The following is a 27902-nucleotide window of genomic DNA, read 5'->3' as shown; positions in this document are numbered from 1 at the left end:
ATAAGTTGAATAGCCGTAGGGGTACAATCGATGGCAATTCGATTGGTCGATACCAGCTCATGTTAAAAATGATGTCTGAGCCGGAAGGATGAATTCTAGGATCTGATTGAGGATTGCGAGCATTCGCAACATATTGAATCAATGGACTCAAAAAGATAATGACAAAGGGTGCCAATAAGATTTCGAGACTTATGGGATTAATCATAATGCTAGTAAGCAAGAATTTCAAGAGCAATAGGCTCCTGAGGATTTTCGGAAGATCGAATGGTATTCTGAACACTTTTGTGACATACTTGAATTCAACTGGGGATGAGCGGATACTCGGTAAGTGCGAGAATTATCCGTAGGGGTATTCAGGTGTCAAAGAACAGCATAGCAGTAAGCTCAAAGGATTCTTGGAACAACAGAGAGCATTACGGGGTATCTTGTAGTAACAAGATCAACTGGGAAACATTGTGTGAATTGCGAGTATACGTGGTTATCCATAGGAGTTCATCGATGAAAGGGAATTCTAAAAGCGATGAACACAAGTTCTCGGGTTATCAGCGGAGAGTATCTTCAGGGTCTTCACGTGCAGCAGACGATCATCAGTAATAAGGGGCTCTTCGGGTGAAAGCGATAACGAGATCCTAATGTTAGATTTAGCAAAACTCACTTAACCCGAATAGAAGAGAGATCAGAGTCCCAGAGCATAGACAAGGAGTAAAAGATCCTAATACCACCCACTGGTGACGTGGGCCCGTAAGCCACACAGTCATGTTATTAAAAGTTTTTCAATGACTAGACTCGACTTCGGCCAAGGAGTTGGAAAGGGGGATTCCTACAGGCAGTCGGCTCTGATACCAACTTGTGACGCCCCCGATTTGACCGTACACTAATCATGCACGCAAATGTGTACGATCAAGATCAGGGACTCATGGGAAGATATCACAACACAACTCTACAACATAAATAAGTCATACAAGCATCATAATACAAGCCAGGGGCCTCGAGGGCTCGAATACAAGTGCTCGATCACAGACGAGTCAGCGGAAGCAACAATATCTGAGAACAGACATAAGTTAAACAAGTTTGCCTTAAGAAGGCTAGCACAAAAGTAGCAACGATCGAAAAGGCAAGGCCTCCTGCCTGGGACCTCCTAACTACTCCTCGAAGCCGAACTCCACGTAGAATCATCCTCGGGATCTCTAGCTCCTGGACTCCAGCATCTGGTTGCGACAATCCGGTATAGAAAAAGGGAAAAGAGGGAGAAAAGCAACCGTGAGTACTCATCCAAAGTACTCGCAAGCAAGGAGCTACACTACATATGCATAGGTATATGTGTAAAGGGCCATATCAGTGGACTGAACTGCAGAATGCCAGAATAAAAGGGGGATAGCTAGTCCTGTCGAAGACTACGCTTTTGGACATCTCCATCTTGCAGCATGTAGAAGAGAGTAGATTGAAGTCCTCCAAGTAGCATCGCATAGCATAATCCTACCCGGCGATCCCCTCCTCGTCGCCCTGTTAGAGAGCGATCACCGGGTTGTATCTGGCACTTGGAAGGGTGTATTTTATTCAGTATCCGGTTCTAGTTGTCATAAGGTCAAGGTACAACTCCGGGTCGTCCTTCTACCGAGGGACACGGCTATTCGAATAGATAAACTTCCCTGCAGGGGTGCACCACATAACCCAACACGCTCGATCCCATTTGGCCGGACACACTTTTCTGGGTCATGCCCGGCCTCGTAAGATCAACGCGTCGCAGCCCTACCTAAGCACAACAGAGCGGATAGCACGCCGGTCTAATCCTAAGCGCGCAGGGGTCTGGGCCCATCGCCCTATGCACACCTGCACGTTGCGTACGCGGCCGGAAGCAGACCTAGCCTAGTGGCGTTCCAGTCCAATCCGGCGCGCGCCGCTCAGTCGCTGACGTCACGAAGGCTTCGGCTGATACCACGACGTCGGGATACCCATAACTACTCCCACGTAGATGGTTAGTGCGTATAGACCAAATGGCCAGACTCAGATCAAATACCAAGAACTCGTTAAGCGTGTTATGTATCCGCGAACGCCGACCAGGGCCAGGCCCACCTCTCTCCTAGGTGGTCTCAACCTGCCCTGTCGCTCCGCCATAAAGTAACAGTCGGGGGCCGTCAGGAACCCAGGCCCACCTCTACCGGGGTGGAGCCACCTGTCCTTTCAGCCCCCTCTTCAGAATCACTTGCAGGTACTCAACGAGCCGACCCGACTTTAGTCACCACATGTGTCATGTATATAGTATATAATATATATACCCGTGATCACCTCCCGAAGTGATCACGGCCCAGTAGTATAGCATGGCAGACGGACAAGAGTGTAGGGCCACTGATGGAACACTAGCATCCTATACTAAGCAGTAGGATAGCAGGTAAGGGTAACAACTGTAGCAACAATGACAGGCTATGCATCAGGATGGGATTAACGGAAAGCAGTAACATGCTACACTACTCTAATGCAAGCAGTATAGAGAAAGAATAGGCGATATCTGGTGATCAAGGGGGGGGCTTGCCTGGTTGCTCTGGCAAGTAGGAGGGGTCGTCAACTCCATAGTCGAACTGGGCAGCACCAGTGTCGGTCTCGTAGTCTATCGGAGAGAAGAGGGGGAAGAAACAGTAAATACGGAGCAAACAAAGCATCACAAAACATAAGGAGGCAAAACGCGGTGCTAGGTATGCCCTAACGCGGTAGTAAGCGATACCGGTGAAGGGGGGAAACATCCGGGAAAATATCCCCGGTGTTTCACGTTTTCGGACAGATGAACCGGAGGTGAAATGTTGCAGGTTCACTATGCTAGGGACGTGTGGTGGACGAACGGACTGCGTATCTGGATTCGTCTCGTCGTTCTGAGCAACTTTCATGTTGAAAATATTTTAATCCGAGTTACGGACTAAAAGATATGGTTTTCTAAAGATTTTATTAATTTCTGGAATTTAATTAATTATTTAAATTAATTCGAAAATGGATTTATGACATCAGCATGATGTCATGTTGACATCAGCAGTCAACTGGGGTTGACTAAGTCAAACTGACATGTGGGTCCAGTGGGACCCACCTGTCATTCTCCGTTTAGGTTAATTAGGGTTTAGCTAAATAATTACTGTTTAATTAAATTAATTATCTAATTAGAATAATTTAAATAAGATTAATTAACTTAATTAATTTAGTTAATTAATTAATTAAATAATTTTATTTTTATTTTTATTTTATTTATTTATTTATTTATTTTTATTAATTAATTTATTATTATTATTATTATTTATTATTTTATTTTTATTTTTTTATTATTTATTTATATATATATATTAATTTTTTTATAAAACGTTCTAGTGGGCTGGGCCCCGTTGTCCAGTGGCCCAGGGCTTAATGGGTGCGGGCGACGGTTTCGGGCGCGACCCAATCGGGCGCACGCCCAGGGGCACCGTGGCGGTCGAGGCCAGCAAGGCCGGGCGGTCACCGGAGGGAGACGCCGGCGGGAGAGCAGCAGGGCGGCGCCGGAGCGGGGCTGCGGGCCATAGGGGAGTGGCCGTGGTCGAGCCAGACGGCCGGGACGAGGCACGGGCGCCAGGGCGCGGTCGGGCGGCCGTGTACGGCGAGGCGGCGACGGGGAACGGCTCGGGCGCGATGGCCATCCAGAGGAGGCGCGACGAGCGCGGGGAGGCCGCGAGCGAGCACGGCCTCGGGCGCGCGGTGACAGGGGAAGAGGGGAGAGGAGGAGGGCGCTGGCCGCGGCGGGGCGCAACGGAGGAGCGCGCGGAGCGGCCGAGCCGGGGCAGGGGTAGAGGAGAGGGGAGCGCTCACGGGGGGGTGTAGGGCTCGTGGCAGCGGGGGTCGAGGGGGATGGCGGGGACGGCGGCGTAGAGGATGCTGGCCGGCGGGGAGCTACGGTGGCGACGGCGATCCGGGCGGCGGGGCGAGCGCGACGGCGAGGGCCTCCGGGCGGCGACGCGGGATCGGGGTCTGTGGGCTCGGGGAGGAGGACGACGAAGGGGCGGCGTCGGGGCGAGGTGGCGCCGGCGACGGGCGCCGTCGTCGAGGTCGCGGGGGGGCGCGGGATCGGGGCGATCCCGATCCAGATCGGGGAGGAGAGGCCGATGTGGGGGGGAGTGGGTGCGTGGGGTAGTTTAGGGTTTCGGGTGAGTGGATAAGGGGAGTGGGGGGAGTGGCCGGCTGGGCCTGGTGGTTTGGCCCAGTGGGGCTGTGGCCTGCTGGGCTGGAGCCCAGTGGGGGGGTTCGCTCTCTCTCTTTTTTTAGCTTTGTTTTGTTTTCTGTGTTGCATTTTCTTTTCTTTTTAGTAGTTTTCTATTTTGTTTTCTATTTATCTTAGTTTTATAAATTAGGAAAATAGTTTCTAAATTAGTGTTATGGTTTAACCCACTGCCACAAAAAGTCTCACTCCTAACTAAAATAGTTTGATATTTTATAAATGATAAAAGGCATTTAATTAATTGTTTTGCCACTGTTTTATTTATGTTAGGACATTCAAACATTTTTAAGGATGTTGGTTTCTCCACCATTATTATCTAGGTATTATTTGTCACACCTGGAATATTTTAGTTTTGACCTTTGAAAACTTTAATTGTTTGACGTGTTTTTGAATTTTGAATTTTGAATCGGTTTTGAACTAACGCGAAATTAGCAACAGTAATCGACGTGACGTGGCATCATTAGCAGAGGTTACTGTAGCTTGATTATCCGGGCGTCACAAGCCTCATATGCACCGCTCTCACTGGTGAAAGGAACTATAACCTTGGAGCTATTGTTGCACATAGACTTCATCATAACGCTAACAGTGGCTACTTCTATGGTGGAATTTATGCCACGCGCTTAGCACGGGGGCTTGGTGTTTCACCTTTGCCCTTTGATCCTATCCTACCCAAGCAGTATTTAGATTTTAACACCTTGAAAGAGCATAAATCCTAAAAGGAAAGATTCATGACTTCACGTACAATTTGTTGTTTAACCAAACATCTGTTGTGCACACATATTTGCCTGCGCCTGCTCTTTTTGACTATCACAGCAAGGGGAGATATTTTGTTCTTGAGAGCGAGGCCCAAGCTCACAACGCAGCAGCGTTGGCAACACGGCAGGCCGAGGCGTCAACACCGAGAGCCTCCGTGAGCTACCACTCCGACTACTACCCTCCAGGCTACTGACCGACTACCAAGTTAGGCCAAAAGCCTAAGCTTGGGGGAGTACGTGTTCTCCATTGCCAATTCCATGTTGCTCCCCACAGGGAGTGAGTAATTCCTTCGTAGGCTCGCTGGTCGGTGAGGAGTTGGATGAGATTCATCATGTAATTGAGTTAGTTTTGTTAGGGCTTAATCCCTAGTATCCACTATGTTCTTAGATTGATGTTGCTATAACTTTGCCATGCTTCATGCTTGTCACTTTGGGCCCGAGTGCCATGAACTCAGATCTGAACTGTTTATGTTATCATCATTATATCCATGTTTTAGATCCGCTCTTGCAAGTTATAGTCACCTACTACGTGTTATGATCCGGCAACCCCGGAGTGACAACAACCGGGCCCACTCCCGGTGATGACCGTAGTTTGAGGAGTTCATGTATTCACTATGTGTTAATGCTTTGTTCCGGTTCTCTATTAAAAGGAGGCCTTAATATCCCTTAGTTTCCAATATGGACCCCGCTGCCACGGGAGGGTAGGACAAAAGATGTCATGCAAGTTCTTTTAATAAAGCATGTATGACTATTTACGGAATACATGCCTACATTATATCGATGAACTGGAGCTAGTGCCGTATCGCCCTACGTTATAACTGTCTCATGGTGAATATCATCCAACAAGTCATCGATCCAATGCCTACGAATTTATCCTATATTGATCTTGCTAAGTTACTACTGCTTTCTTCACTGTTACACTTGCTTCAAAAATATTGCTATCACTGTTACCGTTACCGTTACTGTTGTCACTACTATCAAAACTATCAAACTACTTTGCTACTGATTACTTGCTGCGGATAATTAATCTCCAGGTGTGGTTGAATTGACAACTCAGCTGCTAATACCTTCAAATATTCTTTGGCTCCCCTTGTGTCGAATCATAAATTTGGGTTGAATACTCTACCCTCGAAAACTGTTGTGATCCCCTATACTTGTGGGTTATCAATCATCATGATTATTCGCTTTTCTATCAATTGCTCAACAGTAATTTGTTCACCCACCGTATGCTTTCTTCAAGAGAGAAGCCTCTAGTGAAACCTATGGTCCCCGGGTCTATTTTCCATCATATATTTTCAGATCTATAAAACCAAAAATCCAAAAATACCTTGCTGCAATTTATTTCTTTTTACTTTGTTTTGCATTTTAGTAATCTTTTATATCCATCTCTATCAGATCTCATCCTTGCAAGTGACCGTGAAGGGATTGACAACCCGGCCCTTTATCGTGTTTGGTGCTAGTGTTTGATTGTTTGTGCAGGTGCATAGATTGGAGACTTGCTTGTACCTCCTACTGGATTGATACCTTGGTTCTCAAACTGAGGGAAATACTTATCTCTACTTTGCTGCATCACCCTTTCCTCTTCAAGGGAAAAACCAACGCAAGCTCAAGAAGTAGCAACCACATATACAAGTTTTAATGGATATCTATTCTATTATAGACCTTGCCTAGTAGAAAAAAAGCAACAAGCAAGCACAGATGCACCAGCTTATGTTTTAAACCACTGTCGGTGCCATTGACATGCACAAGATTACATTAGAAAGGTATATAGCATGTAATATAGGCATCAGCGTTGATGCTAAGAATTGTTTGTTATGAATGATACAATGATTATGAATGAACATATTCACCCTCAAGCAAGAACATATTTTACAAAAAACACAGTTGCGTACCAGTCTTCCAGGAACCAAATATAAAAAAGCTTTCTAGAAGATCCTCTAATAAATCCTCTCCTGATATGTCATTTGCCTGAAGAATAAAGAAACCACTGGGAATTTAGGACCACTGGCCAATACATGAAATAGAAAATGCACAAAATATGAAAAGTAGATAAAACTCCCCATAGAATGAACATCACAATCAGTGGGCATTAACTAAACATGAATTAAATCTAAAAGCACACAATATGATGGAGCGAAAGAGGACAACACGCTTCTAGCAGTGGTGCGTCCTACGGCTACTCACCTAGTGCCCCTCCTGCTGGGCGGCAAGGAAGAGGTAGCGGTGTCAATCGAACCTCTTTCTTAGCTAGGGAGGATATGGTGGCTGGGCGTAGGAGCCGCGTGAGACCGGCATCCGCCATCGCCCACCTGCTGAGCCACCTCCCTGGAAGGCTTCCATCTGCAGCGGTCAAACTTGTTGTCTCTTTTGGTCCATTCAACCAACTTAGGTTCTGCAAGTGATGACCCACAAGTATAGGGGATCAATCATAGTCCTTTCGATAAGTAAGAGTGTCGAACCCAACGAGGAGCAGAAGGAAATGACAAGTGGTTTTCAGCAAGGTATTTTCTGCAAGCACTGAAATAGTCGGTAACAGGTAGTTTGAAAGCAAGATAATTATAACGGACAAGTAAAGGTAATGCTCAATAAAGTGCACCAAGGTATCCCAATCCTTTTGTGGCAAAGGACGGGCCAAAACGGTCTCAGATAATAAGCAAAATTTTCTTGAGGGCAGACGGGAATTTCATCTAGTCACTTTCATCTTGTTGGTTTGATTCGCGTTCGCTACTTTCATAATTTGATATGTGGGTGGACCGGTGCTTGGGTGCTATTGTTACTTGAACAAGCCTCCCACTTATGATTAACCCCCTCGCAAGCATCCGTAACTACGAGAAAAGTATTAAGATAAAATCTAACCATAGCATTAAACATTTGGATCCAAATCGGTCCCTTACGAAGTAGCGCATAAACTAGGGTTTAAGCTTCTGTGACTCTAGCAACCCATCATCTAATAACTACTCTACAATGCATTCCCTTAGGCCCAAAGATGGTGAAGTTCCATGTAGTCGACGTTCACATGACACCACTAAGGGAATCACAACATACATATCATCAAAATATCGAACACATATCAAGTTCACATGATTACTTGCAACATGACTACTCCGGTGACCTCAAGAACGAAAGTAACTACTCACAAATAATATTCATGCTCAGGATCAGAGGGGTATTAAATAGCATAATGGATCGGAACATATAATCTTCCACCAAATAAACCATATAGAAATCAACTACAAGATGTAATCAACACTACTAGTCACCCACACGTACCAATCTGAGGTTCCGGTACAAAGATTGAACACAAGAGATGAACTAGGGTTGGAGAGAAGATGGTGTTGTTGAAGATGTTGATGGAGATTGGCCTCCCAAAGATGAGAGGGTTGTTGGTGATGACGATGGCTTCGATTTCCCCCTCCGGGAGGGAAGTTTCCCCGGCGAAATTGCTCCGTCGGAGGGCAAAAGTGCTCCTGCCCAAGTTCCGCCTCGAGACGGCGGTGCTCTGTCCCAAAAGTCCTCCACTTATTTTTTCTAGGTCAAAATGACTTATACCAGAAGATGGGCACCGGAGGCAACCCACCAGGGCGCGCCTAGGGGGCTGGCGCGCCCTGGTGTCTTGTGGTCACCAGGTGGCCCCCCTCCGGTAGTTATTTGCTCCAGTATTTTTCATATATTGCAAAATAATTCTCCATAAATTTTCAGCTCATTTGGATTTGTGCAGAATAGGTAGCTCCGACGTAGCTTTTTCAGGTCCAGAATTCCAACTGCCGGCATTCTCCCTCTTTGTGTAAACCTTGCATATTATGAGAGAAAGGGCATTAGAATTACTTCATAAAGCATTATTATGCATAAAACCATTATAAATAATAGTAGGAAAACATGATGCAAAATGGACGTATCAGCAGGCTCTTTGCCAACACTGCATACATGACTGAAAAAATGTATTGAAATGTCACCATTATTCCTTCTATCAGGTGATGAATAAAATTGTTTGAACGCATTAATGTAAGTATGCTACCTGATTTACATATTCAGTGTCAATCCATGTATAATGTTAGGCTATTTCTTTAACAATAATAATAAGGAATTGGATAATATGTGATCTCAAAATAAATAAATGAAGCAACACATGTATCAATAATTTAAAAGGAGGCCACGGGATTGGTTTGAGGTAGAAACAATGAGCATGTGGGATGAGAGGCTTCATCTGTACCCAATCGGTCGCACTAAGGGACACGCCACTCTAACCTATTGGTTTTGTTGTAATTATATAGAGATGGTAGGAATCCACGAAGTTCCAAAAAATATGGATATAAGAATCTCTAATTCCATATACTAATTGCTTGGAAGGAAGACGTTACATATACAAGGCGGGAGAACTAGGTATTGATGCTCCTCTTCCTACATAAACTGAAATGCAAGCACTTTGACACACATGTCCAGCTAGCTTGTAACTACCTTATAATTACATGTATCAGGACATGCACATTCATAATACTTAGAACCCCTGGATAAAGACCATATCATATCCTAACATGATTGGATATCTCGATTCTAAATAGTGAATATATGAATTGTAATATCCAACAATTTTTCTGAATTCTGTATATGACAAATATACACCAAGAAAAGGAACGTTCAGTTCTGTGACTGAAATTTGTCATCCTGATAACACCATTCGTCTAATGCAGTTCCATATATGTGATACGGTTATAATTAGGATTGGCATGCACCTTTTCCATGAGTGTCAAAGATACAAAATTAGCAACTTATTTCATTTGAGCAATCCCTTTTGCGGCTATGTGTGTCTGCTTAATTATCACTCCATAAGACAAAATGGCACTATGTATTTCTAGCCATCGATTCAAACCTACACATGTAGCAAAGCCCCAATAATACAATCACCAAGATGAGAAATGTTGGTCTGCTCAAAGCACCGAGGCCGACGCGTGAACCACCAACAGGGGTGAAACATGCAAACAACTATGACCAGATGCAAACGACCATGGTCGGAGAAGATTTGGACGAAGGGAGGAACATGTACTTACATCAGTGTGAAGAGAAAACCAGTAGAGAAGCTGGAAGAAGGTGCATCGAAGAAATAGAACATTAGGAGGATGAGCAGGAATAGTAGAACAACAGTTTAACCTGAACCACAGTGAGAAAACATTCTCCAAGCTCCTGAAAAAATTCCATGTTCAAACATTAGTTGTCCCACAAATGTTGTTTCTTAAGCTAATATAGACTAAAAGAAATAATAAACTGAAGTACCAAATTGGAACAACATTCCTTCACTCATGGTCGTACCGAATCCATATCCTCTTTGATTACATATGGTTTGTATCTGCAAAAAGATGGCAACTTGGTGAAGATTTACAATAGAATGGTTTGAAAAAATATTGCATGCATGGTCTTAAATATTGATTTCTAACTATCAAGAATTAAGATGATCTACAACATGATCATCTCCCAGGTCCCAATCCCATAAGCAGTTTACAAATTAAAATGAAACGTCGTTTGAACATTTGGTTGGGTGGAGTTAAAAAGCTCAGTAGTATAAGAGAGGCTTCTCATAGCTCAAAAATAACCTGACTAACACCACTTCTTATCTACTAACATTGTTGCTTCTTGCGTCCAGTAAAAGAGAAAAATACATGTAAGATCAATCACTTTCTAGTGAGCTGTACTTAAAATTGATTCATCGTCACATCCATTGAAGCAGTGCCACCTTGGTTGGCTTATAGATTATCCACAGGCTGTAGTTGCATGTTTCAATATTTTTTTTGAAGATTTATCATATGAAAACATAGAGCAACATCATCACACGTAGAATTACCATACTGCATATAAGAGTATTACCCTGCACTTCCTCGATGGCTATGTCAAACCCCGTGTTCTTCGAAGGCCCCTAGTCGCCGCGGCTTGAAGAGACATATGACAAGCTTCTTCTCAAGCGGCGGCCCACTAATCGAGCATCATGCTTCCCAGCTTCTAACAATGATATAAGCAATCAATTTATGAAATCTAAATGCTCTTTGAACCAGAGAGAGTAATATTTATCTCTATAATTGATTGTGTCATGACACACATCAGATATTCCTAGCAAGGGCACACCACACCACGTACAGTACGAAATCAATCCAGGTTCCAAAACACCACCTGGAAATTTTTGTAGGTCGTCATGGAAAGATGAGGAAAGGGGGGAAGAAACACACCTGTGACGTAGTCTCCTCCTCAAACTGGGAGCTTTCTCCTCCTGGCGGCTTGTCCACGGCTCCCTTGACGCCTATGGTGGTGTGCTCCCGGTCAGCTTTCTTGGCCCTCCCCTACTCCTCTACCCCCACCGCTGGCTTCTTGGCCCTCCCCTGCTCCTCTAACCCCAGTTTGAAGACCCGATCATCCATGCGGGAGGCCCCCCTTCCGAGGACGAGCGCGAGGGGCGCCAGTGGGAAGGAGGATGGAGGAGGAAAGGGGAGAAGGGATGCGGTGGTCGGCGGCTATCCGGACGAGCAGGAAGGAGGGAGGGGTGCGACGCTGTCGAGCGAGGGAGGAAGGAGAGGTGTGGCGGCTAGGGTTGGTGCGAGTGTGGGCTCTGACGCAGCAACCCCGCGACCAGGATTGGGAGCGGAGCGCGTGCGGGGATTGGGTGAAAGCATTTTCCACCCGAGATCGATCAATCCAGCCAATAAACACGCGGTGCGAGCCCACCAGTCATTGGACAGCGAAAACGACCACGAGGTGAAATCGGGTTTGACACCAGGTAAAAATCCCACAGCTCAAACACTCTAGATGACCAGATCCAACGGTCAACGAAAGCCCAATCGAGGGAAACCAGAGAGGCGAGTTGCCCAGCCTCCTTATTGGTTTAAATACTACTCGCTCTTTCCCATAACTAAATATTATGGGCGTGTTTGGTTGCCTGCATAAGGCCCAACCAGGCCCGCGCGGGAAGGGAACGGGCTGTTTGGACGCCTGGTTTTACTATTGGGTCTGCACAGCATGAAACTTAAAGCACCTCTGGGCCTGGCTCACTGGGAACGCACGAATCAGCAGTTCCTCCACGGCCAGATCCCGAGCGGTGCACGTGGGCGGTGGCGGCTGCATGCGCGCGGCCACGCTCGAGAAGCCGCGTTGCTTCCCGAAGCCCCGGCAGTTATTAGCCTCACCGCCCCTCACCGCTCCCTCTCCCCACTCTTCCCCACTCTCCCAACTCTCACCGGCGGCGGATCGGAGCAGAGGAAGAAGACCACCGGACTCCATCACCGGCGAGCGGATCAGCAGCTGGCCCGCGGCACTGGCGGTAAGCACTTCTCTCTCTTCGACATGCAAAACTTTATCCTGTTCAATCCGGCGATAGATTCGATCCACGGCGGAGGGGAATGGGGAATAGAGGTAGATAAGCATAGGGGTAGTTCATACTAGTTCATAGCAGTTCATACGAGTTCATAGATGCAAGATCGGAATGCAGAAGGGGGATTGGGGGATAGGGGGTACACAACGGACACCGGCTGACCGCGGCGGCCGTCACCGGCGTGCGGAGCGGGCCTTCTTCTTCTTCTTCATCGCCGTGCGGGCCGGCGGGTCGTCGTTGTCCTCGGCGGAGTCGAGGTCGATCTGCCAGGTACGACGGCCTGGCTCCGGCGCCCTCGCTGGCATCTGCACCGCTTCTTCTTCCTCCTCCTTAGGCTCCCCACCGATGACCGCCGGCGGCGCGATAGCCGTCTCCCAGTACACTGCGGCACAGCGGTCATTAGGAGCCCGGTAGGTCTTGTACTTGCACCACTTCTTCCTCTGTTTAGCGTCGTCGGAGACGGCCTGATTCATGGCCCAGCGAATGATGTCAACTGCCATCGCGCCCTTCGCTGGGTCAGGAATCAGCATCTTCAGCTCTTCTGCAGTGGCCTTCATGAGCACTGCATTAGATTCCTTCTGCATCTCAGGCATGGAGCCGAAGTTCGAGCACACCTCCATGGTGTTCTCGAACTTGGTCCGGTCACCAGCCGTCCACCCGAGGAAGAAGGCCCTCCAGCCAATACCCCAAGGGAAGGGGTTGGCGTTGGAGCTGGAGCTAGAGCTCATGGTGATGAGGAGGAGGAAGGTTGACAGTGAGAGAAGAGAGGGGGTGGGTAAGTGGTGGTGGGCAGGGTGAGTAAATATAGGGGGTGGAGAGGAGAAGAGTGACAGTCATGTCATTTTAACTACATGCTCTTCAATTAGCCATGAACTCTGTGCTGTGCTTGACTCCATGAATTGTGTGCAGATCGAGGAGAGCAATGAGATGGGCATGGAGGTGCTCCCGGCCGTTGACAACAAGGGCAAGCAGCCCCTTCACCCAATGCCCGACGAGGTTGTGCTGCCGCCCACCGCCGAGGAAGATCCGAAGACGCCTTAGGGTGGTGACGACGAGGGCATGGAGGAGCCCCCCAGCAACAAGAGTCGCAACTACGACCACTACCATCAGGAGGATGGCCAACTCACTTCTGCAAGGTCATCCTTGCACCGAAGCTTGAGTGCATCCCCATGCCCCTGGACTTCACCAAGCACTTCGTCGCGGTGCCGACGGAGTTCAAGCTCAGGAACAACACCGGCTGCTCCTGGAAGGTGACAGTGAAGCTGATGAACGGCAGAGTGACCCTGGATCAGGGTTGGGCCACCTACGCAGCCGTTCATCAGATCAAGATCGGCTACATGGTGACGTTCAAGCTCCTCACTCCCGACACCCTCAAGGTCATCATCTTCGACGACGATGGCATTGAGGTCGTCAACAAGTGCGGGAAGCACGACGAAGCCTTCGCCGCCAAGGAGTAGGGTCGGGACCTCCCTAAGTACTATCGAGTCTGCTTTCAACTGTTTATGTTTATGGTTTATGCGTAGAACTGTTATGAAGTGTTGTACTGCTTATCTGAAATATGCTCTTAAGTAGTTGATCCTCTGTTTATACTCTGCTCTGTTTATGATGTGTGCTACTGGTTGTGCCGAAGTGTGCTGGTAACCTCACCAACTAGTCAAAGAGGTTACCACACACCAGGCGTTGCATACAACCAAACACCATGCCTTGGGTTTGTCCACTAACATGCAGGCAACCAAACACCAGGCAGTGTGGTTCTGCCCATGCAGGCAAGAGGGCATGCAGGCAACCAAACAACATACAGATGATGCATTTGAGGCTGCATTTGCTTAGCCAGGTTGGGTGGAGAAATGTATGCAATGCGGGTACTGTAGGCTGTAGCGCACGGCAACCAAACACGCCCTATGAGACGGAGGGAGTACTGTGTATACACCGGATGATGGCCGGATATGGGTGTCTTAATAGAAACTCGATCACCTCGCGATCCCCAAATCCCCGAATGGACAAGCGAACCATGTGCACAGTGGAGAAGCGCGGCCGCGTCCACCTCATCACCCTCACCGGCGCCGGCGAGCACCGACTCAGCCCATCCCTCATCTCGGCCCTCCGCTCCGCCTTGGCCACCGTCCGCGCCTCACCCAGTGCCGGTGCCCTCGTGCTGGCCGCGGAGGGCAAGTACTTCTCCAACGGCTTCGACCAGGCCTGGGCGCGCACGGTCCCGCCCCACCTCCACGACTCCATGAGAGGAGCCTTCCGCGCCCTCGTGGCCGACCTCCTCGCGCTGCCCATGCCCACCGTGGCCGCCGTCACGGGCCACGCCGCCGCCGCCGGGTGCGCGCTGGCCCTCGCGCACGACTCCGTCGTCATGCGCGCCTCCCGCGGGTTCCTGTACATGAGCGAGGTCGACGTCGGCCTCAAGTTCGCCGACTACTTCGGGGAGCTGCTCCGGCAGAAGGTCCCCGACGCAGCGGCCAGGAGGGACATGGTCCTCGGGGGGAACAAGATGACGGCGGCGGAGGCGGTGCGGCTGGGCATCGTGGACGCGGCCGCGGACGGCGGCGTCGAAGACGTGGTGGCCGCGGCCGTCGCGGCGGCCGAGGGGCTCGCGGCGAGGGGGTGGGACGGGGAGGTCGTGGCCGAGATCAGGAAGGCGATGTGGCCCGCCGTGTGGGGCAAGGTCAAGGACCACCCCGCGGCGGCGCGGCCGCGGCTGTAGGCTCCGGTATATCGTACGAGGCCACTCCTCCCCAAGAATTGGCTCTGAATCCACAGCAAGCCGTAGATCTGTGAACTTCAGCTGGGAACAGAGTAATGTTCAGGAACTGCTCGAACAGAATCGTCTGGCCAAGAAGATCGCACCGGCGACATGTGCCGGTGGTTTTCCTTGTGCTCTGACAGAAGCTCTTTGATCTTCGATTACGGTTTCACTGCATGTGGCGTATGCTGTTGCTCTGACCGAAGCTCTTTGCTGTTAGACTGAACTTGTGAAGCATGACTGCATGAACGATGAACCGCTTTCGCGTATATGGTGCACAGCATTATCGCTGGCCACCAGATCTGGTAGAAAGTCCGAGAAGTGCTGAACCCGGACTGTTTTCTTGATGAAAGTGAGCTTCTCCCTATAAGATGCTTTGCATGATTTTAATATGGGCTATATACGGACATAATACACTAAAACGTGTCTGTGTATATCTAATTTAGAAAAAAAGTTAGAACATCTTATATTTGTGAGTGAAGGGGGAATTTCCTAAATCTATCATTCTCCAAATGCCGGGAACACTTCTTTTGTTTCAACAAAAGGCATAAGTTTTGCCTCATTTATTAAGGGAGACGTTTCCAGACGGACGACCGGCCGAGCGCTCGGCCAGTCGCCCCTCGCTCGCTCGCTTGTGTACGCGGAAGCGGACTGGGCCACACGAGTTTGATGAGCCTTCAATTCAAGCGAGATGTCTCTTTTCTTATGTCTTTCGCGTAATTTTTTTTCTCTGCTTTCTTCTTCCTCTTGCTTCTCTCCTCTCTTGTTACACACAGTAAGCTCGTCAGTGCCGACGGCACAACTTCCTGCTACTTCTGTGAGCACCCCCTCCCCCAACGCTGCAAGCATCTCCTTCCCCAAGCACCTCATACTCCCCCGCCGATGCTACAACCGGAGAGATTTTTTCCTAGAACCGGTGACAATTTTTTGTTGGAATTAGTGTTGCTTTTTTTTTTTGCTGCGTGTGTGCTACAACCAGCTCTGTGCAACCGCAAAGCTGCAACCGGCACCTGAGAAAGCTAAAACCGTCTACAAAAAGCTTCAACCAGATGTGGCGGAAGCTGGGGGGCGGCCAGTGCTGCAACCGTTGACAGAAAAAGGTTCAACCGTATATGAAAAAACTTCAATCAGGCACTATGCAACGGAAAAAAGTTGCAACCATTGACAGAAAAGCTTCAACCCTAGATGAAAAAAGCTTCAATGAGACAATGTGCAACAGAAAAGTTACAACCATTGATAGTAAAAGCTTCAACCGTAGATAATAAAGCTTCAGCCGATGACCGGCAATGGAAAAAAAAGCTTCATAGAGGCTCGCGTTTCCACGGAAGCTTGCAACCGGCATTGGCGGGTGCTGGAACCGGCAAAGACCAATGCTATAATGATGCTTCGGCCGGCGATGGCGAAGCTGCAACCATGCAATTCATAGCTACAACCCGGCATGAAAAAAATTGTGACCAGCGAGCACGGAAGCTGCGACCGGTGACGAAAAAAGCTACAACTGTCGAGCACAGAAGCTGCAACCGGCGACAAAAAAGCTACCACCGACGAGCCCAAAAGCTACGACCGGCGTGCAAAAAAGCTGCAACCGTCGAGTGATTTTATCGCCCTGATCTGTTTACGAGAGCTTCCGCCTAGAGTTTCCAACGATCGACTCGAATCCAGTTGAAGCTAGCTCATCGTGCATGTGGTACTGTAGATCAATTAAGCTGCTTGCCTGCTTGTTTGCAAGTTAGCTTTGCACGTAGGACCTACACTCCGGCGATTTGATCTACGTTCTAAATCCAACATGGAGCATGGTGTCTGGCGAGTGCGGGCGGCGCGGCTAGTCGAGGACAAGCGCCGGCGGGCGCGGTGGACGGCAAGAGCGGGCGGCGCGTTGGACCGGCGAGCTGTGCGGGTTTGTTTTTGTTTTTGTTTTTTTTTTGCGTGTGTTCAGATCAGAGGTTCAGGATGGGGAGACAAGGAAATCTAACGATGCAGGACGGCTTGATCCAACGTGCGCGCGCCGACCGGCCGAAATTTGGGCCAGTCCGCCGACCCGTATCATCGCCTATTTATTAATTATTAAAGAGAACTAGGTAAGTGCCCGTGCGTTGCACAGGGACATACATATTCTGTTGGCTCAACACTGATTATGGCTAACATATACATGTAGGATCCTCATGCACATCAGATGACACTATTGTATTTTTTACCGCTAGCATTAGATGATATTGTCGGCCTTTCTATTGCTAAAATCAGTTTTCTTCTTTCTCCTCCTTCTTCTACCTCCTTGACCCACTATCTCTGGCATACAAATCTAAGCGTACAACCTTTGTCAATGGTGTAGCCAGCTCGCAATCCCCCTTTCAACCCCACCGTACAGTTTTTTATAATTCACATTGTTCGCATCTTAGTAAGTCTCTCTCCCTCATCTTAGTTAATTGTCCGTGCGTTGCAACGGAATATATTTATTATGATATTTTGATGGTTCAGTATTAATCATGTCTAACATATACCTTCAGAATCAACATGCACATCTTGTATTGTATGCTCTTTTACCGTTAAAGCAAGCTTCCCAATCCAAGCTCGCCACCCCTATGAGTGATGCATCTGGCTCACCACCCCCACCCGACCAACATATACTTTGAATATTATTAACTCATACATTTAGTTGTGTTTTTTTGTAATTATACATTTAGTTGTGTTATATTTCACTTCATATTGGTCTTATTAAGGTGTACCTATAATTTTCGGATACGTCACATTAAACTTCTCCTTCCCCACATGCCTCATCCCTTTGTTTCCTGCTGTCACGATCAAACAGTGGTCTCTCCCCCTCTCCTTCCCGTTGCAATATCACAATCAAATTGCATTCTATGTTCTCTCCCTCTCCTGTTATGATGCCACGATCAAACTGCGACCCCTTTTCTCCCCCTCTCCCGCTGCAGTGTCTCAATCAAATTGCTTTTTATGTTCTCTCCCTCCCTCCCTCTCTCTCTCTCTCTCTCTCTCTCTCTCTCTCTCTCTCTCTCTCTCTCCCTCCCTCCCCTACTGACACCTTGATGAGACTAAGTTCAAGAGCAACCTCAAGTCCTACCGAGGTACCTGTACATGTAAATCGAAATTATTGATTATTTGCAAGAGAGTGGTTTTTCTACACCCCAACTTGGTGCACCCCGCTACAGCCCCAAAGGAAAACATAGCCAAACTTTCCGAAATTTTGTGGAAATGATTATGAACAAATATTATATGTGCTTGCAAAGTTTGGTGGTCAAATGACGTTGAGGAACTCAGTACAAAAAAAAATGTATGTGCACTGTTTGAGAAGAATTTGTATCTTTTTTTGTACAGAGCTCCTTGGATATCATTTGACCACAAAATTTTGTAAGCATCTATAACATTTGTTCATAATCATTCCTAGGAAGTTTTAATTTTTTTTGAAAGTTTTCCTATGTTTTTATGTGGGGCGCAACGGGGATGCACCGAGGTGGGGCTCAGCCGCTACATTCCCTCCTAAAAAATCCGTGTGATTGGCATGAGCTGCAACACTCTCCCCCATGAGGTCACTACCATAGCTAGAACCCAAGGTGACCTCGATGCAATAGACGACATCATGTTGAAGTTGCGACCATTGATGCAAATAGAATGTGTTGTGGCTGTTGGGTAATCAATTATTCTATTCCTAAAAAAGGTGTGAACGTGCTACAGTCCTAGCTATTTTATGAGCAGACTTGATGTGAGTGATCGACTTAGAATCCTCATGTCCACCTAAAAGTAACTCTATGTTGCAGTCATAAATTAGCACCCTAAACAAAGGCAGTATGCTCGTATGGCAGAGATAAAAGCTTGAAAATAGGTTTTCAGAACCAGGACTACTTGTGCACATGCAACGAAGCACACATATGAGCTCTAAAAAGGAACACCTTATAGTTGTCGTAGTTTATTACAACTTTGCGAATAATGGAAAGTAGTGGCTGAGCCCGTGCACCCCCACTGCACCCCGCATGAAAATATAGCAAAACTTTTCAGAAAAAATTGAAACTTATTTTTAGGAGGGAAAGGCTACAGGGAGTAGCAAGGAGACCAATTCAACGCCTCGGGTATCAGCTCATTAACGATCCCCATGTATACAGTCCAGAGCGAACACAACCAAATCAAAGCAGCCTGTCCTTCCGCCTCTTCCACACTACTGCATTGTTAAATCTGCCAACACACCGAGAAAAATACCAAACTTCTATATGATACTAAACCACAGCACCGGCCGTGTGGCCCAGCTTTGTTCAGTGTCCAGCAGGAAGGAAGCATCAGAGTTGATCTTAACTGTACCTGTACAAGGCGCCGACCAGCGCATTGCAGGCCTTTTTGGTTGAATTGGACGGGTGCAAACCATCAACCACACATTCTCTGAATCTGGACTGATCCACAGCTCTGATCTCCTCCTCATGCCACGTCAAGAACTGCAATGACCCCCTAACAAATTCAGTGCCATTCCTATATATGGTGCAATTATTTCGTCAATTATCACGTTCAGACCTTGATGCTCCCTTGATTAACCTTGGTCCATCCCAGCTTCAAGTCCTCTCTTTGCTACAATCTAGCAAAGTCTGTGTAAGAGTTAATCCGTCAGTAGATAGAAGACCAATATGTGAAACTCAAAACACGCCACGTATGAGATCAGTGTAAGCCTACCATTGAGATCGACCGGCGGCAAATCTCTTACCAGTGTAAACCCACGTATGAGATCAGTGTAAACTCAAAACTCTGAAAATCTCTGCCCCTGCCGGCGTTTGTGGTCGGTCGGGATGAGTTAGAGATCAGGTAGATGAGGCCGTTGGGGATAAAAGCTGCACTACCATTGAGGTCTCCGGCCAACTTCCGCTTTCACTTTCAGGCGACGGCTAGCTGCCGAAATCTTTGACCATCGTCGTTGGACGGCGTAGCCCCGCGGTTCTTCAGACAGGGGTCCCGACAATCACCCCCACCATGATTTCTAGGAGAGATAGGAGAGGGGATGGGATGGGGTGCGGCCGGCGCCGGTCCGGGTGGACATAGGAAATGGGGCGGCGGCGCTCCATGGGAGAGGAGGAACGGAAAGTGAGGAGGGCTCCACGAACGGGAGGCATGGATAGACCAGAAGAGGAAGGCGGCCGCCGGGCTCCTCGCTTGATTACCTACTGTGATTTATTCCTTCCCATGAATTTATTGTATTACCATGTACTACAAAGAAGAAATTGATTGCTGTCCGAAAATTTATTGTGTTGCCAAAGGAAAGATTGATCTTATTATTACTAAGATTTATTTGATTACCAAAGATGAAAGCGTGGGAGGGGGAGGGGTCGTACGAGGAGGATGGACGAAGGGGTGGGCGACGTAAGACGGGAGACGGAACACTCCGTTTCTTTTAGGTAGTAGAGATAGAGTTTGTTTACACGGCAACATAATACCCAAAAAAAAGCTACTGTATTACTCTCCCTGTAGTATTGAACCCAACGGCTCTTTTCCCCACGATCGCCCCAAGCGTAGCTTCATTCTTGATGATGCCAAGAAAAATTGACAGTGATGTGGACTTGTGGCGGAAACCCTGTGCGTTCTTTTCATTCCAAATAGTTCAACCAAAGAAAGGAAAGTTAGCAAGGAAGATCATAATTTTTTCTATTTGGGACGTGCAAGCCGGATAGGCTGAGCCGCCATTCCTTGATAGAGTGCTCCAAGCTCCACGTGAACGTGTCAATGCTCTCGATTTGAAGTCACTCCTTACCAAGCCCCAAAGCCTTGGGATGAACCGACACTTGGTGAAAAGTTGTAACACGGATACTTGCTCTCTTTACAAAGTGCACATAGGCCATTTTTGCCAGACATGTCGAATAGTGCTTGCACGCCGTATGCTTCCAAGTAATGTCGCCCTCAACATTTTCACTGAGGAAGTCATTGATGAGCGCCCAAAGGACAATGGACTCCTGGATATGATCCACGATTAGGTTGGTGGAGACTTCGATCCTGAAAATCCACGCATCATCCTTCAAAGCTTCACACCTTCCATTTTTTCCTTGTGAATGAAACTTGTAGTCCCGAAAAGGGGCTCACGCACCGTTGTCAATGGTGATGATGGTCAAGCATCATCCTTCAAAGCTTCACACCTTCCATTTTTTTTCCTTGTGAATGAAACTTGTAGTCCCAAAAATGGGCTCACGCACCGTTGTCAATGGTGATGATGGCCGAAGCATAGAATAAGTCAAGGTCCAACTCATCGCAAGGACTACCCGTTCCAACCCATAGCTTGGTTGGTTCCTTCCACTCGCAGCAAGGCCATCTCAACCCAAAGGCCCTCGCAAACTTGTTGGTACCCCAATTGACCTGCCTCCAGCGTGTCAATTTTAGCAGCAAACTTCTGTGGCAGGATGTACATGGCCTTGGAAGGGGGAGATGGTCACGACCTCAGGGGGGCAACAGTCGCCTTGGGCGGTCAAAGGCACCCCCCGGTGCACATTTCCCGACTTGCCAAGAACCATGCGTCACAACTGGTAATCAGGCCATGTAAGAGAAGAAGAGTCATTTGCTGCAGGACGACGACATTTACATCAGGGACAAGGGACAAAACATGGAGCAGCTACTGCCGCATTACAGTACCACTACCAAGCATTACAAAAATGTACTTAAAACAGGTCACAGACCTAGCATTAACATATGTCTCCACCTCCTACATCATTGCTCTTACCTACTAATAATAAGTAACAACTCAACCAACATGTGCCGCCATGTACTTAAACATGGCCGGCACCGGCAACAACAACAACGATTCTTCCAAGGTCAGGTAATTTACATAGTTGTACTTCTTTCACTGGCACTGGCACTGGATCGGTCTCTCCTCAGGATTTAGGAGAGAGAGTTGATTCTTCGATGATGGCGGACAAACAAAAAATATGGGCGATGCGGCGCGCCCGTCTAGCTCCCAGCATGGGCGAAGTTGGGGCCATTTTGCCGTCGAACATGTTCCGGAACAAGCCTGTTGATGAGCTCTGGAGAGGCGTTCGCTAGCTGCATTGCCAGAAAAGAACATTGATGAGCACAGTGCATCAAGAGCCCAAGAGGGTTCTTTCCAGGCTAGCAAAGACATGGCACAGCCTTCCTAATTATTGAACTGATATATATCTTGAATGAGACATGTGATCTTCTGATCTTTTTTTTCTAGAAAACTTAAATGGTTGCTGCGTGAACAGTGTATCTTTTACTTACTTCAGGTTTGAAGTTGAACAAAGGAGGGAATGGGCGGCCATTCGGCAAGCGTGCATTCGGCTCACGTAGCTCATCAAAGAAGGAATGTGCACATGCATCAAGCTGCACAGGAAAACAAACATATAAGAACGTTTTAAACTGAACAGATTGCTAGTTTTCTAAGATCACGTTGTTTTCAAGCTAAAGTAACAGCATTAACAGAGACCCTTTTCTAGGTGGAGCACTAGCTGTAGGTAACAAGCACATGTGACTATAAAGTTGCACCCACTATCTACCAGTCAAGACTCGTCAACATTAGTTCTGGACCACAGGATATCATAATTATAATGCCAATGCAGGACCAGAAGCTAATCAGTGACTGAAAGCTAAGCATTGATGCTTCCAAAAACTCCAAAAAATAATCCTACTTCCACAAAGATGCACAAGAGCCTCCTTTTATTGTTAATGATTAAATAATTGCACATATATTCCTCTACCTTTCACAAAAAGAATAATCAACTGTAATACAGCATTTCAGATATGAATGTTAGAAAAGACAAAACCATGTACTAGTATAACACACACACAAAAAAACGCAAGAGGTAAAATAACTTTTAGTACACCCCATTGAGTATTTATCCACCCAGCCACTTAGCACAACCTTTAAGAGCAATCACAAAGCCAAGCACTGAAAAACTTACAGCAGTGCAACGTAGATTTGGTGAATACTGGAGAAGGCGGGAGGCAAGATCTATAGCTTCAGCGGGCATCCTCTTGTGGAAAATCTAGTGAAGAGAAAGCAGAGCAACCCGTTAGAAGCAGGCACATTTTTAATTCATAATTTACTGATGGTGTAGAGAAGCTGGTAACTAACTGACATGCCAGAAGATGTGGACTTAAGATCATGCAAGTATAATGACATGATGCAGTTGATTCAACATAAAACTTAACGTATGTCTACCTTGTGCCAAGGATGAGCCTTAATCTGAGGAAACCTGAACTCGGTATAGTTGGGGTTCATGCACCGAATTTCCTCACGGGTTGGAGTACCAAGAACCTGCAATAACATCACATTGGCTTTAAGAAACATCCATGGCAGAAGAACTCAAGAAGAGAATGTTGCATGTGAAACATAAGGCAGTACCTTGATAATCTCCACTAGCTGATCAACCGCAGTCTCTCCTGGAAACAGAGGCTGACAAATACACAACACACAGGATGATCAGAATCCCCTCATGGACAATATAGTCTAATCAATGTACCCAAAGTCCCAAACAAGGCCAAAACCCCTTAGAGAAGGTAACTAACCTGACCAAGAAGTAGCTCTGCAAGAACACATCCAGCTGACCATATGTCTATTGAAGTTGTATATTCAGTTGCACCAAATATGAGCTCAGGAGCACGATAGTAGCGAGAGCATATGTATGCTATGTTGGGTTCACCAGGTACCTGAAACAAGAAGAGGGCAATGGTCAATACATGGGGTTAGAGCTAGAGTGTAGAAACAACCAAATTGAAGAAAAAAGCTGATTCAAGTTTTTGTACAACCAAGGTCAGGCTTGGCAACCTTGCACCAAGATAAAAGATACAGTTTATGTACATTGTGTCGCCTACAGGGCAGTTGGAGTAATGAATAGAGCGGACAGCATACAGATAACAGTGTGTAATGAACCCAATTTGGAAAACAAGTTTAAAGTAGATAGCCAGACACCAATTATACAATGGATCAATCATGAAAATGGACTGTCAAGTATGGGAAAAAATGTCCACTTGTCCAGTTCCACTGTTGTATTAAAGCCAACTTTAAGCTGTGATTTCAAAGCTCAGGGCATACTCGCAAGACTCAACATCTTACACGTTATCATGGAAAAAACTAGCATACTACTATTGATAATGATAAATAATGGCATAGATCACATGCTATGTCAACAGTATGACCAGTCAGACACTAGATGTCTAGAGCAATTCAAAACTAAATGCAACACCGAAATAAACTACTGATTCTTAAGGGGGAAATCAACTTACCAGAACTTTTGCACTTCCAAAGTCACAGATCTTGACTTGATGGGTTAGAGGATCAACCTGTATTGGCAAGAGAAGAGACCAATTCAGGACCAACTATAAAATCGTACAAGTAGAGATCGTGTTCACAGAACACATACCAAAACATTTTGTGGTTTCACATCCCTGTGGCAAACTCCTGGAACAGTATGAACATAAGCTAGCCCTCTAAAAAGCTGCAAACAAGTCAAAAGATACATTAGCAGAGTAATAAGGCAGTTATAGGCGGCCAGGCAAATGCAATATGATGGTTCACCGACCTGATACATGTAAAGCTTGACATAGATAAGCGGCATCCGCTGGTTGGCATTGCTATAGTGCTTGAGCACACGATATAGAGTCTCAGGGACATACTCCATGACAAGGTTCAGGAACAGCTCATCCCTACTTGTGGTCGAGAAGAAGCAGTGCTTCAGAGAGACGACATTGGGATGGTCCATGGAGCGCATAAGCTGCAGCTCACGGTTCTTGTAACGGCGATCCTGCAGCACCTTCTTGATGGCAACAGTCTCTCCAGTCTCCAAGCACTTAGCCTACATGTGAGAAGCAGTAGAATTCGATAAGCATTGCATCAACTAATTGGCAACGGCACATAAAGCAAAAGCAAACCACGAGACAAAGGGAACGTACCTGGAAGACAATCCCAAATGAACCAGTTCCTACCACCCGCTCAGCCATGTAGCTAATTGTCTGCAATCAGGATTAAAACAACATAAAAATGTATCCTCTAAAAACAACAAACTGAGCACAAAACAAGTAGCACTTAGAACATGATTTCGGTATGCGCTTTAGCCATAACACGGAAAGCAGGCAGTAGATCGAGCGATGGCCACACAATTTCTCTGCCGCGCACCAAATCGGTTGAACATATGCAAAGGCCACTGTTTCTGGTCAACAAAACCCGCAAAATCAGCTGCAACGCAGTGATTTCCTGTACGAATCGCCACCAGACCACCCCAAATCCCCCCTCCCCCCAAAAAAGTAGAACACTGGTTAAAGCTAAACTTTTTTTTTGCTAGAGACCACAAATCCCTTAGCGGAGCGAGAGACTACGGCACTAACAGCACATGAAGGAGAACCACCGTGAGAAGAGCAGGCACATTTGACCAGACGCGACATGAAATCGAGAACACGCAAAGCTGCTCACCCTCTTCGGCTCGCCGTTCTTCCCGCCGATGGTTGTGGAGATGATGTGGCCGGTGACAGGGTCGCCCCCCTCCGTCCTCGTCTGCAGCACCGGAACACCGAGCATTAGCGAAGCAAGCGGGCAAGAGCGGCAGATCGGCCCCCGGCCGGGGCTCAGATCCAAAACAGGCCCCAGATCTAGGGGGGGGGGGGGGGGGGGGGGGGGGGGGGGGGGGCGACACGGACGTTACCTTCTCGGTGGCCGCGTGGGCCGGGACGACGGCGGCGGCGAGCGGGGGCGGCGCGTCCAGCACCATGGGCTCCGGCCCCGGCGGCGCCTCCATGGGGTGGCGTGTGCGGGGGCGGGGGCGGGGGGGTGGGGGAGGAGCGAGCCGCGGGGACACCTACTAGAGGGGAGCTGCTGCTGCTTTGCTCTTGCGTTGGGGATTGGGATGGTGGTGGTGCGTGCTTTTGACCGGTCAGGGTGGGAGGCTGCGGGGGGTGGGGGGTGGCTGGCTGGCTATGAGTTCTACCAGATGCCGCTCTGGAGGACAGGTGGGGGAAGCGGTAACGGAGAGAAGCGGTTAGCTAACGGAAGGTCAAGGCGGGATTAACATAAACCTACGGCTACTGGGACGTTGGCCATGCATTACCGCCAGAATTTAATTTATTTATACGTATACTGGTTTTTCGTGGGAATTCATATTTATAATGGGTTTTTTTCTTTTTAATGTGTATATAAAATAGTTCAACGCAATCGCTTAATTTTCTATTGGAATTTGATTGTATTCGACTCCCTCTTCTAGCTAAGGGCAACGAGATAGGCCAAACAAAACAACGGCCCCATCGTCGACGTTAAACTACGGTTTATGTTTTGGAAGAAATGTTTATTTTTCTATATCTCTCCGTCGAAGCAGCGTTGAATTGGTTTTACCAACGACGTTTAGTTCACGCCGTCAAGAAAACGTTAACTCAATTTCGAGGATAGCATTTGTTTTCTGTTATAATTGGATATTGAAATAGTTAATCTTTATTCGCAGTTATAGCGTGCCACACAACTCCAGCGAAACCGCGTTCGTATTGCTAGCAGGGCGTAATTCCGTTTGCTGGCAGGGTTTAATTTTAGACTATAATTGCATGGAGGATGATCGACGTGGTTCGATCAATCGGAACCGTTGATCGGTAATCTCCCTCGCCACCAGATGAGGTCATGCATAGTGATCATATCCAGGGATACCAAAAAAGTCGGATTCAACCCCTAGTTGCACCATGCACGACGCCTAACACCATCTTTCTTGCACCCATGGCTTGCACAAAATCTCGACCCCCGCATCGCTCTGTAGTGACCTATGATCGACACGTCAAGGAAGACGCTCGTTGTAGTAGCGTGCTCCCATGCATGCAGCTGCATTGTAACAACTCAAGACAACTTGAAAATTTTCATCGTGTCGCCACCTATTGCGGTATGGTCGAAACTCGCCACACGTTGATCGCGGCATTGCCGACCTCCGTTGTGCTCCACGTGTGTCATTCATAGCATGGCTAGCCACTGTCGTAGCTCGTTGTCAAGTCGTCGCAACACCATCTCAAGGTCTCCGGCAAAGCCGCCGACCATCACAGCATCGTTGCCAAGGGCTCACAGTACCTTGGGCACGTCATTGCAACATGTCGCATCTCAGGTCATAACATCGATGGCCTGGCATTTGTAACCAACTCACGACCCTCCCACGTCACGGGTTGTCTCTCCAGTCGATGCGTCCAGCGCGATATCATGGGCTTGCAACACCACCAATCGGCTTTTCACATCAGGAGGCAAACATGTATGCCCCACTGACGCGCAAAGCTCGTAGCAGCGTGTGACCTTGATGTAGGATGTGAAGGCCCCACCTCGACCATGCACTAATCATACACGCAAACATGCATGATCAAGGTGAAAGACTCACGGGATGATATCACAACACAACTCTAGACACAAATTCAAACATAAAGCTTTACATACAAGCCAGGGCCATGAGGACCCGAATACATAAGTCAGCGACAGCAAAAATATATGAGTACAAACATAAACAGACAAGTTTGTCTTAAGAAGGCTAGCAAAACAACGATATCAAGATCGAAAAGGCGCAAGCCTCCTTCCTGCGGCCTCCTAACTACTCTTGGTCGTTGGTCTCCTCGTAGTAGTAGGCTCCATTAGGGTAGTAATAGCCTTTGGCGGAATCAGTTGGCTCCGGGGCTCCGTCATCTAATCGCAACAACCGAGTAGAGGGCAAAAGGGTAACAAAGCAACCATGAGTACTCATCCAAAATACTCGCAAGACTTACATCAGATATATGCTAAATATGCATCAGTATCAAGGGAAAGAGTTGTATCTGTGGACTATACGACAGAATGCCAGAGTAGAGGGGTAAGGCCTAATCTATGGTAGACTAGCATCTTGCAGC

General features: G+C 47.5%; 2 protein-coding genes and 1 long non-coding RNA gene across 4 annotated transcripts; 1 reads left to right on the top strand and 2 right to left on the bottom strand.

The window, feature by feature from the left end:
- Positions 1–8102: 8102 nt before the first annotated feature.
- Positions 8103–11576, bottom strand: LOC120975386 (uncharacterized). 2 transcript variants are annotated; one of them, XR_012180935.1, is made up of 5 exons: positions 11193–11575; positions 10837–10968; positions 10249–10321; positions 10026–10158; positions 8103–8770 (listed from the first exon to the last, which is right to left on the bottom strand). It is a non-coding gene; the product is annotated as an uncharacterized lncRNA (long non-coding RNA). The 2 variants fall into 2 exon arrangements; XR_005771152.2 differs by having other exon boundaries at positions 10026–10321; positions 11193–11576.
- A 2479-nt stretch (positions 11577–14055) lies between these two features.
- Positions 14056–15502, top strand: LOC109775807 (enoyl-CoA delta isomerase 2, peroxisomal). Its single transcript, XM_020334510.4, has one exon. The coding sequence runs from the start codon at positions 14130–14132 to the stop codon at positions 15039–15041; it is 912 nt and encodes a 303-aa protein (XP_020190099.2). The 5' UTR covers positions 14056–14129; the 3' UTR covers positions 15042–15502.
- Positions 15503–21597: 6095 nt separating this feature from the next.
- LOC109775789 (shaggy-related protein kinase GSK1) lies at positions 21598–26013 on the bottom strand. The gene is made up of 12 exons (XM_045234687.2): positions 25712–26013; positions 25483–25563; positions 24966–25025; positions 24596–24868; positions 24437–24511; positions 24300–24356; positions 23583–23723; positions 23419–23469; positions 23236–23331; positions 22976–23059; positions 22296–22397; positions 21598–22097 (listed from the first exon to the last, which is right to left on the bottom strand). Exons 1-12 carry the CDS (start codon positions 25802–25804, stop codon positions 22005–22007), a joined length of 1206 nt encoding a protein of 401 aa, XP_045090622.1. The 5' UTR covers positions 25805–26013; the 3' UTR covers positions 21598–22004.
- Positions 26014–27902: the final 1889 nt, after the last annotated feature.

This window comes from Aegilops tauschii, chromosome 3, assembly GCF_002575655.3.
Source record: "Aegilops tauschii subsp. strangulata cultivar AL8/78 chromosome 3, Aet v6.0, whole genome shotgun sequence".
NCBI lineage: Eukaryota > Viridiplantae > Streptophyta > Magnoliopsida > Poales > Poaceae > Aegilops > Aegilops tauschii.
The sequence above is the reverse complement of the archived record's forward strand: the minus strand, read 5'-3'. Positions and strand labels throughout refer to the sequence as shown.

Bases quoted from the DNA above. Each gene is read 5' to 3' on its own strand.
- LOC109775807 (XM_020334510.4), top strand. From the start codon at position 14,130: ATGATGCATTTGAGGCTGCATTTGCTTAGCCAGGTTGGGTGGAGAAAT.
- LOC109775789 (XM_045234687.2), bottom strand. From the start codon at position 25,804: ATGGAGGCGCCGCCGGGGCCGGAGCCCATGGTGCTGGACGCGCCGCCC. The intron at 25,026-25,482 runs GTGAGCAGCTTT...TCCTGATTGCAG, and splicing joins AGAACGGCGAGCCGAAGAGG to ACAATTAGCTACATGGCTGA. The intron at 24,512-24,595 runs GTCGGTGAACCA...ACTTGTTTGCAG, and splicing joins TCAAGCTTTACATGTATCAG to CTTTTTAGAGGGCTAGCTTA.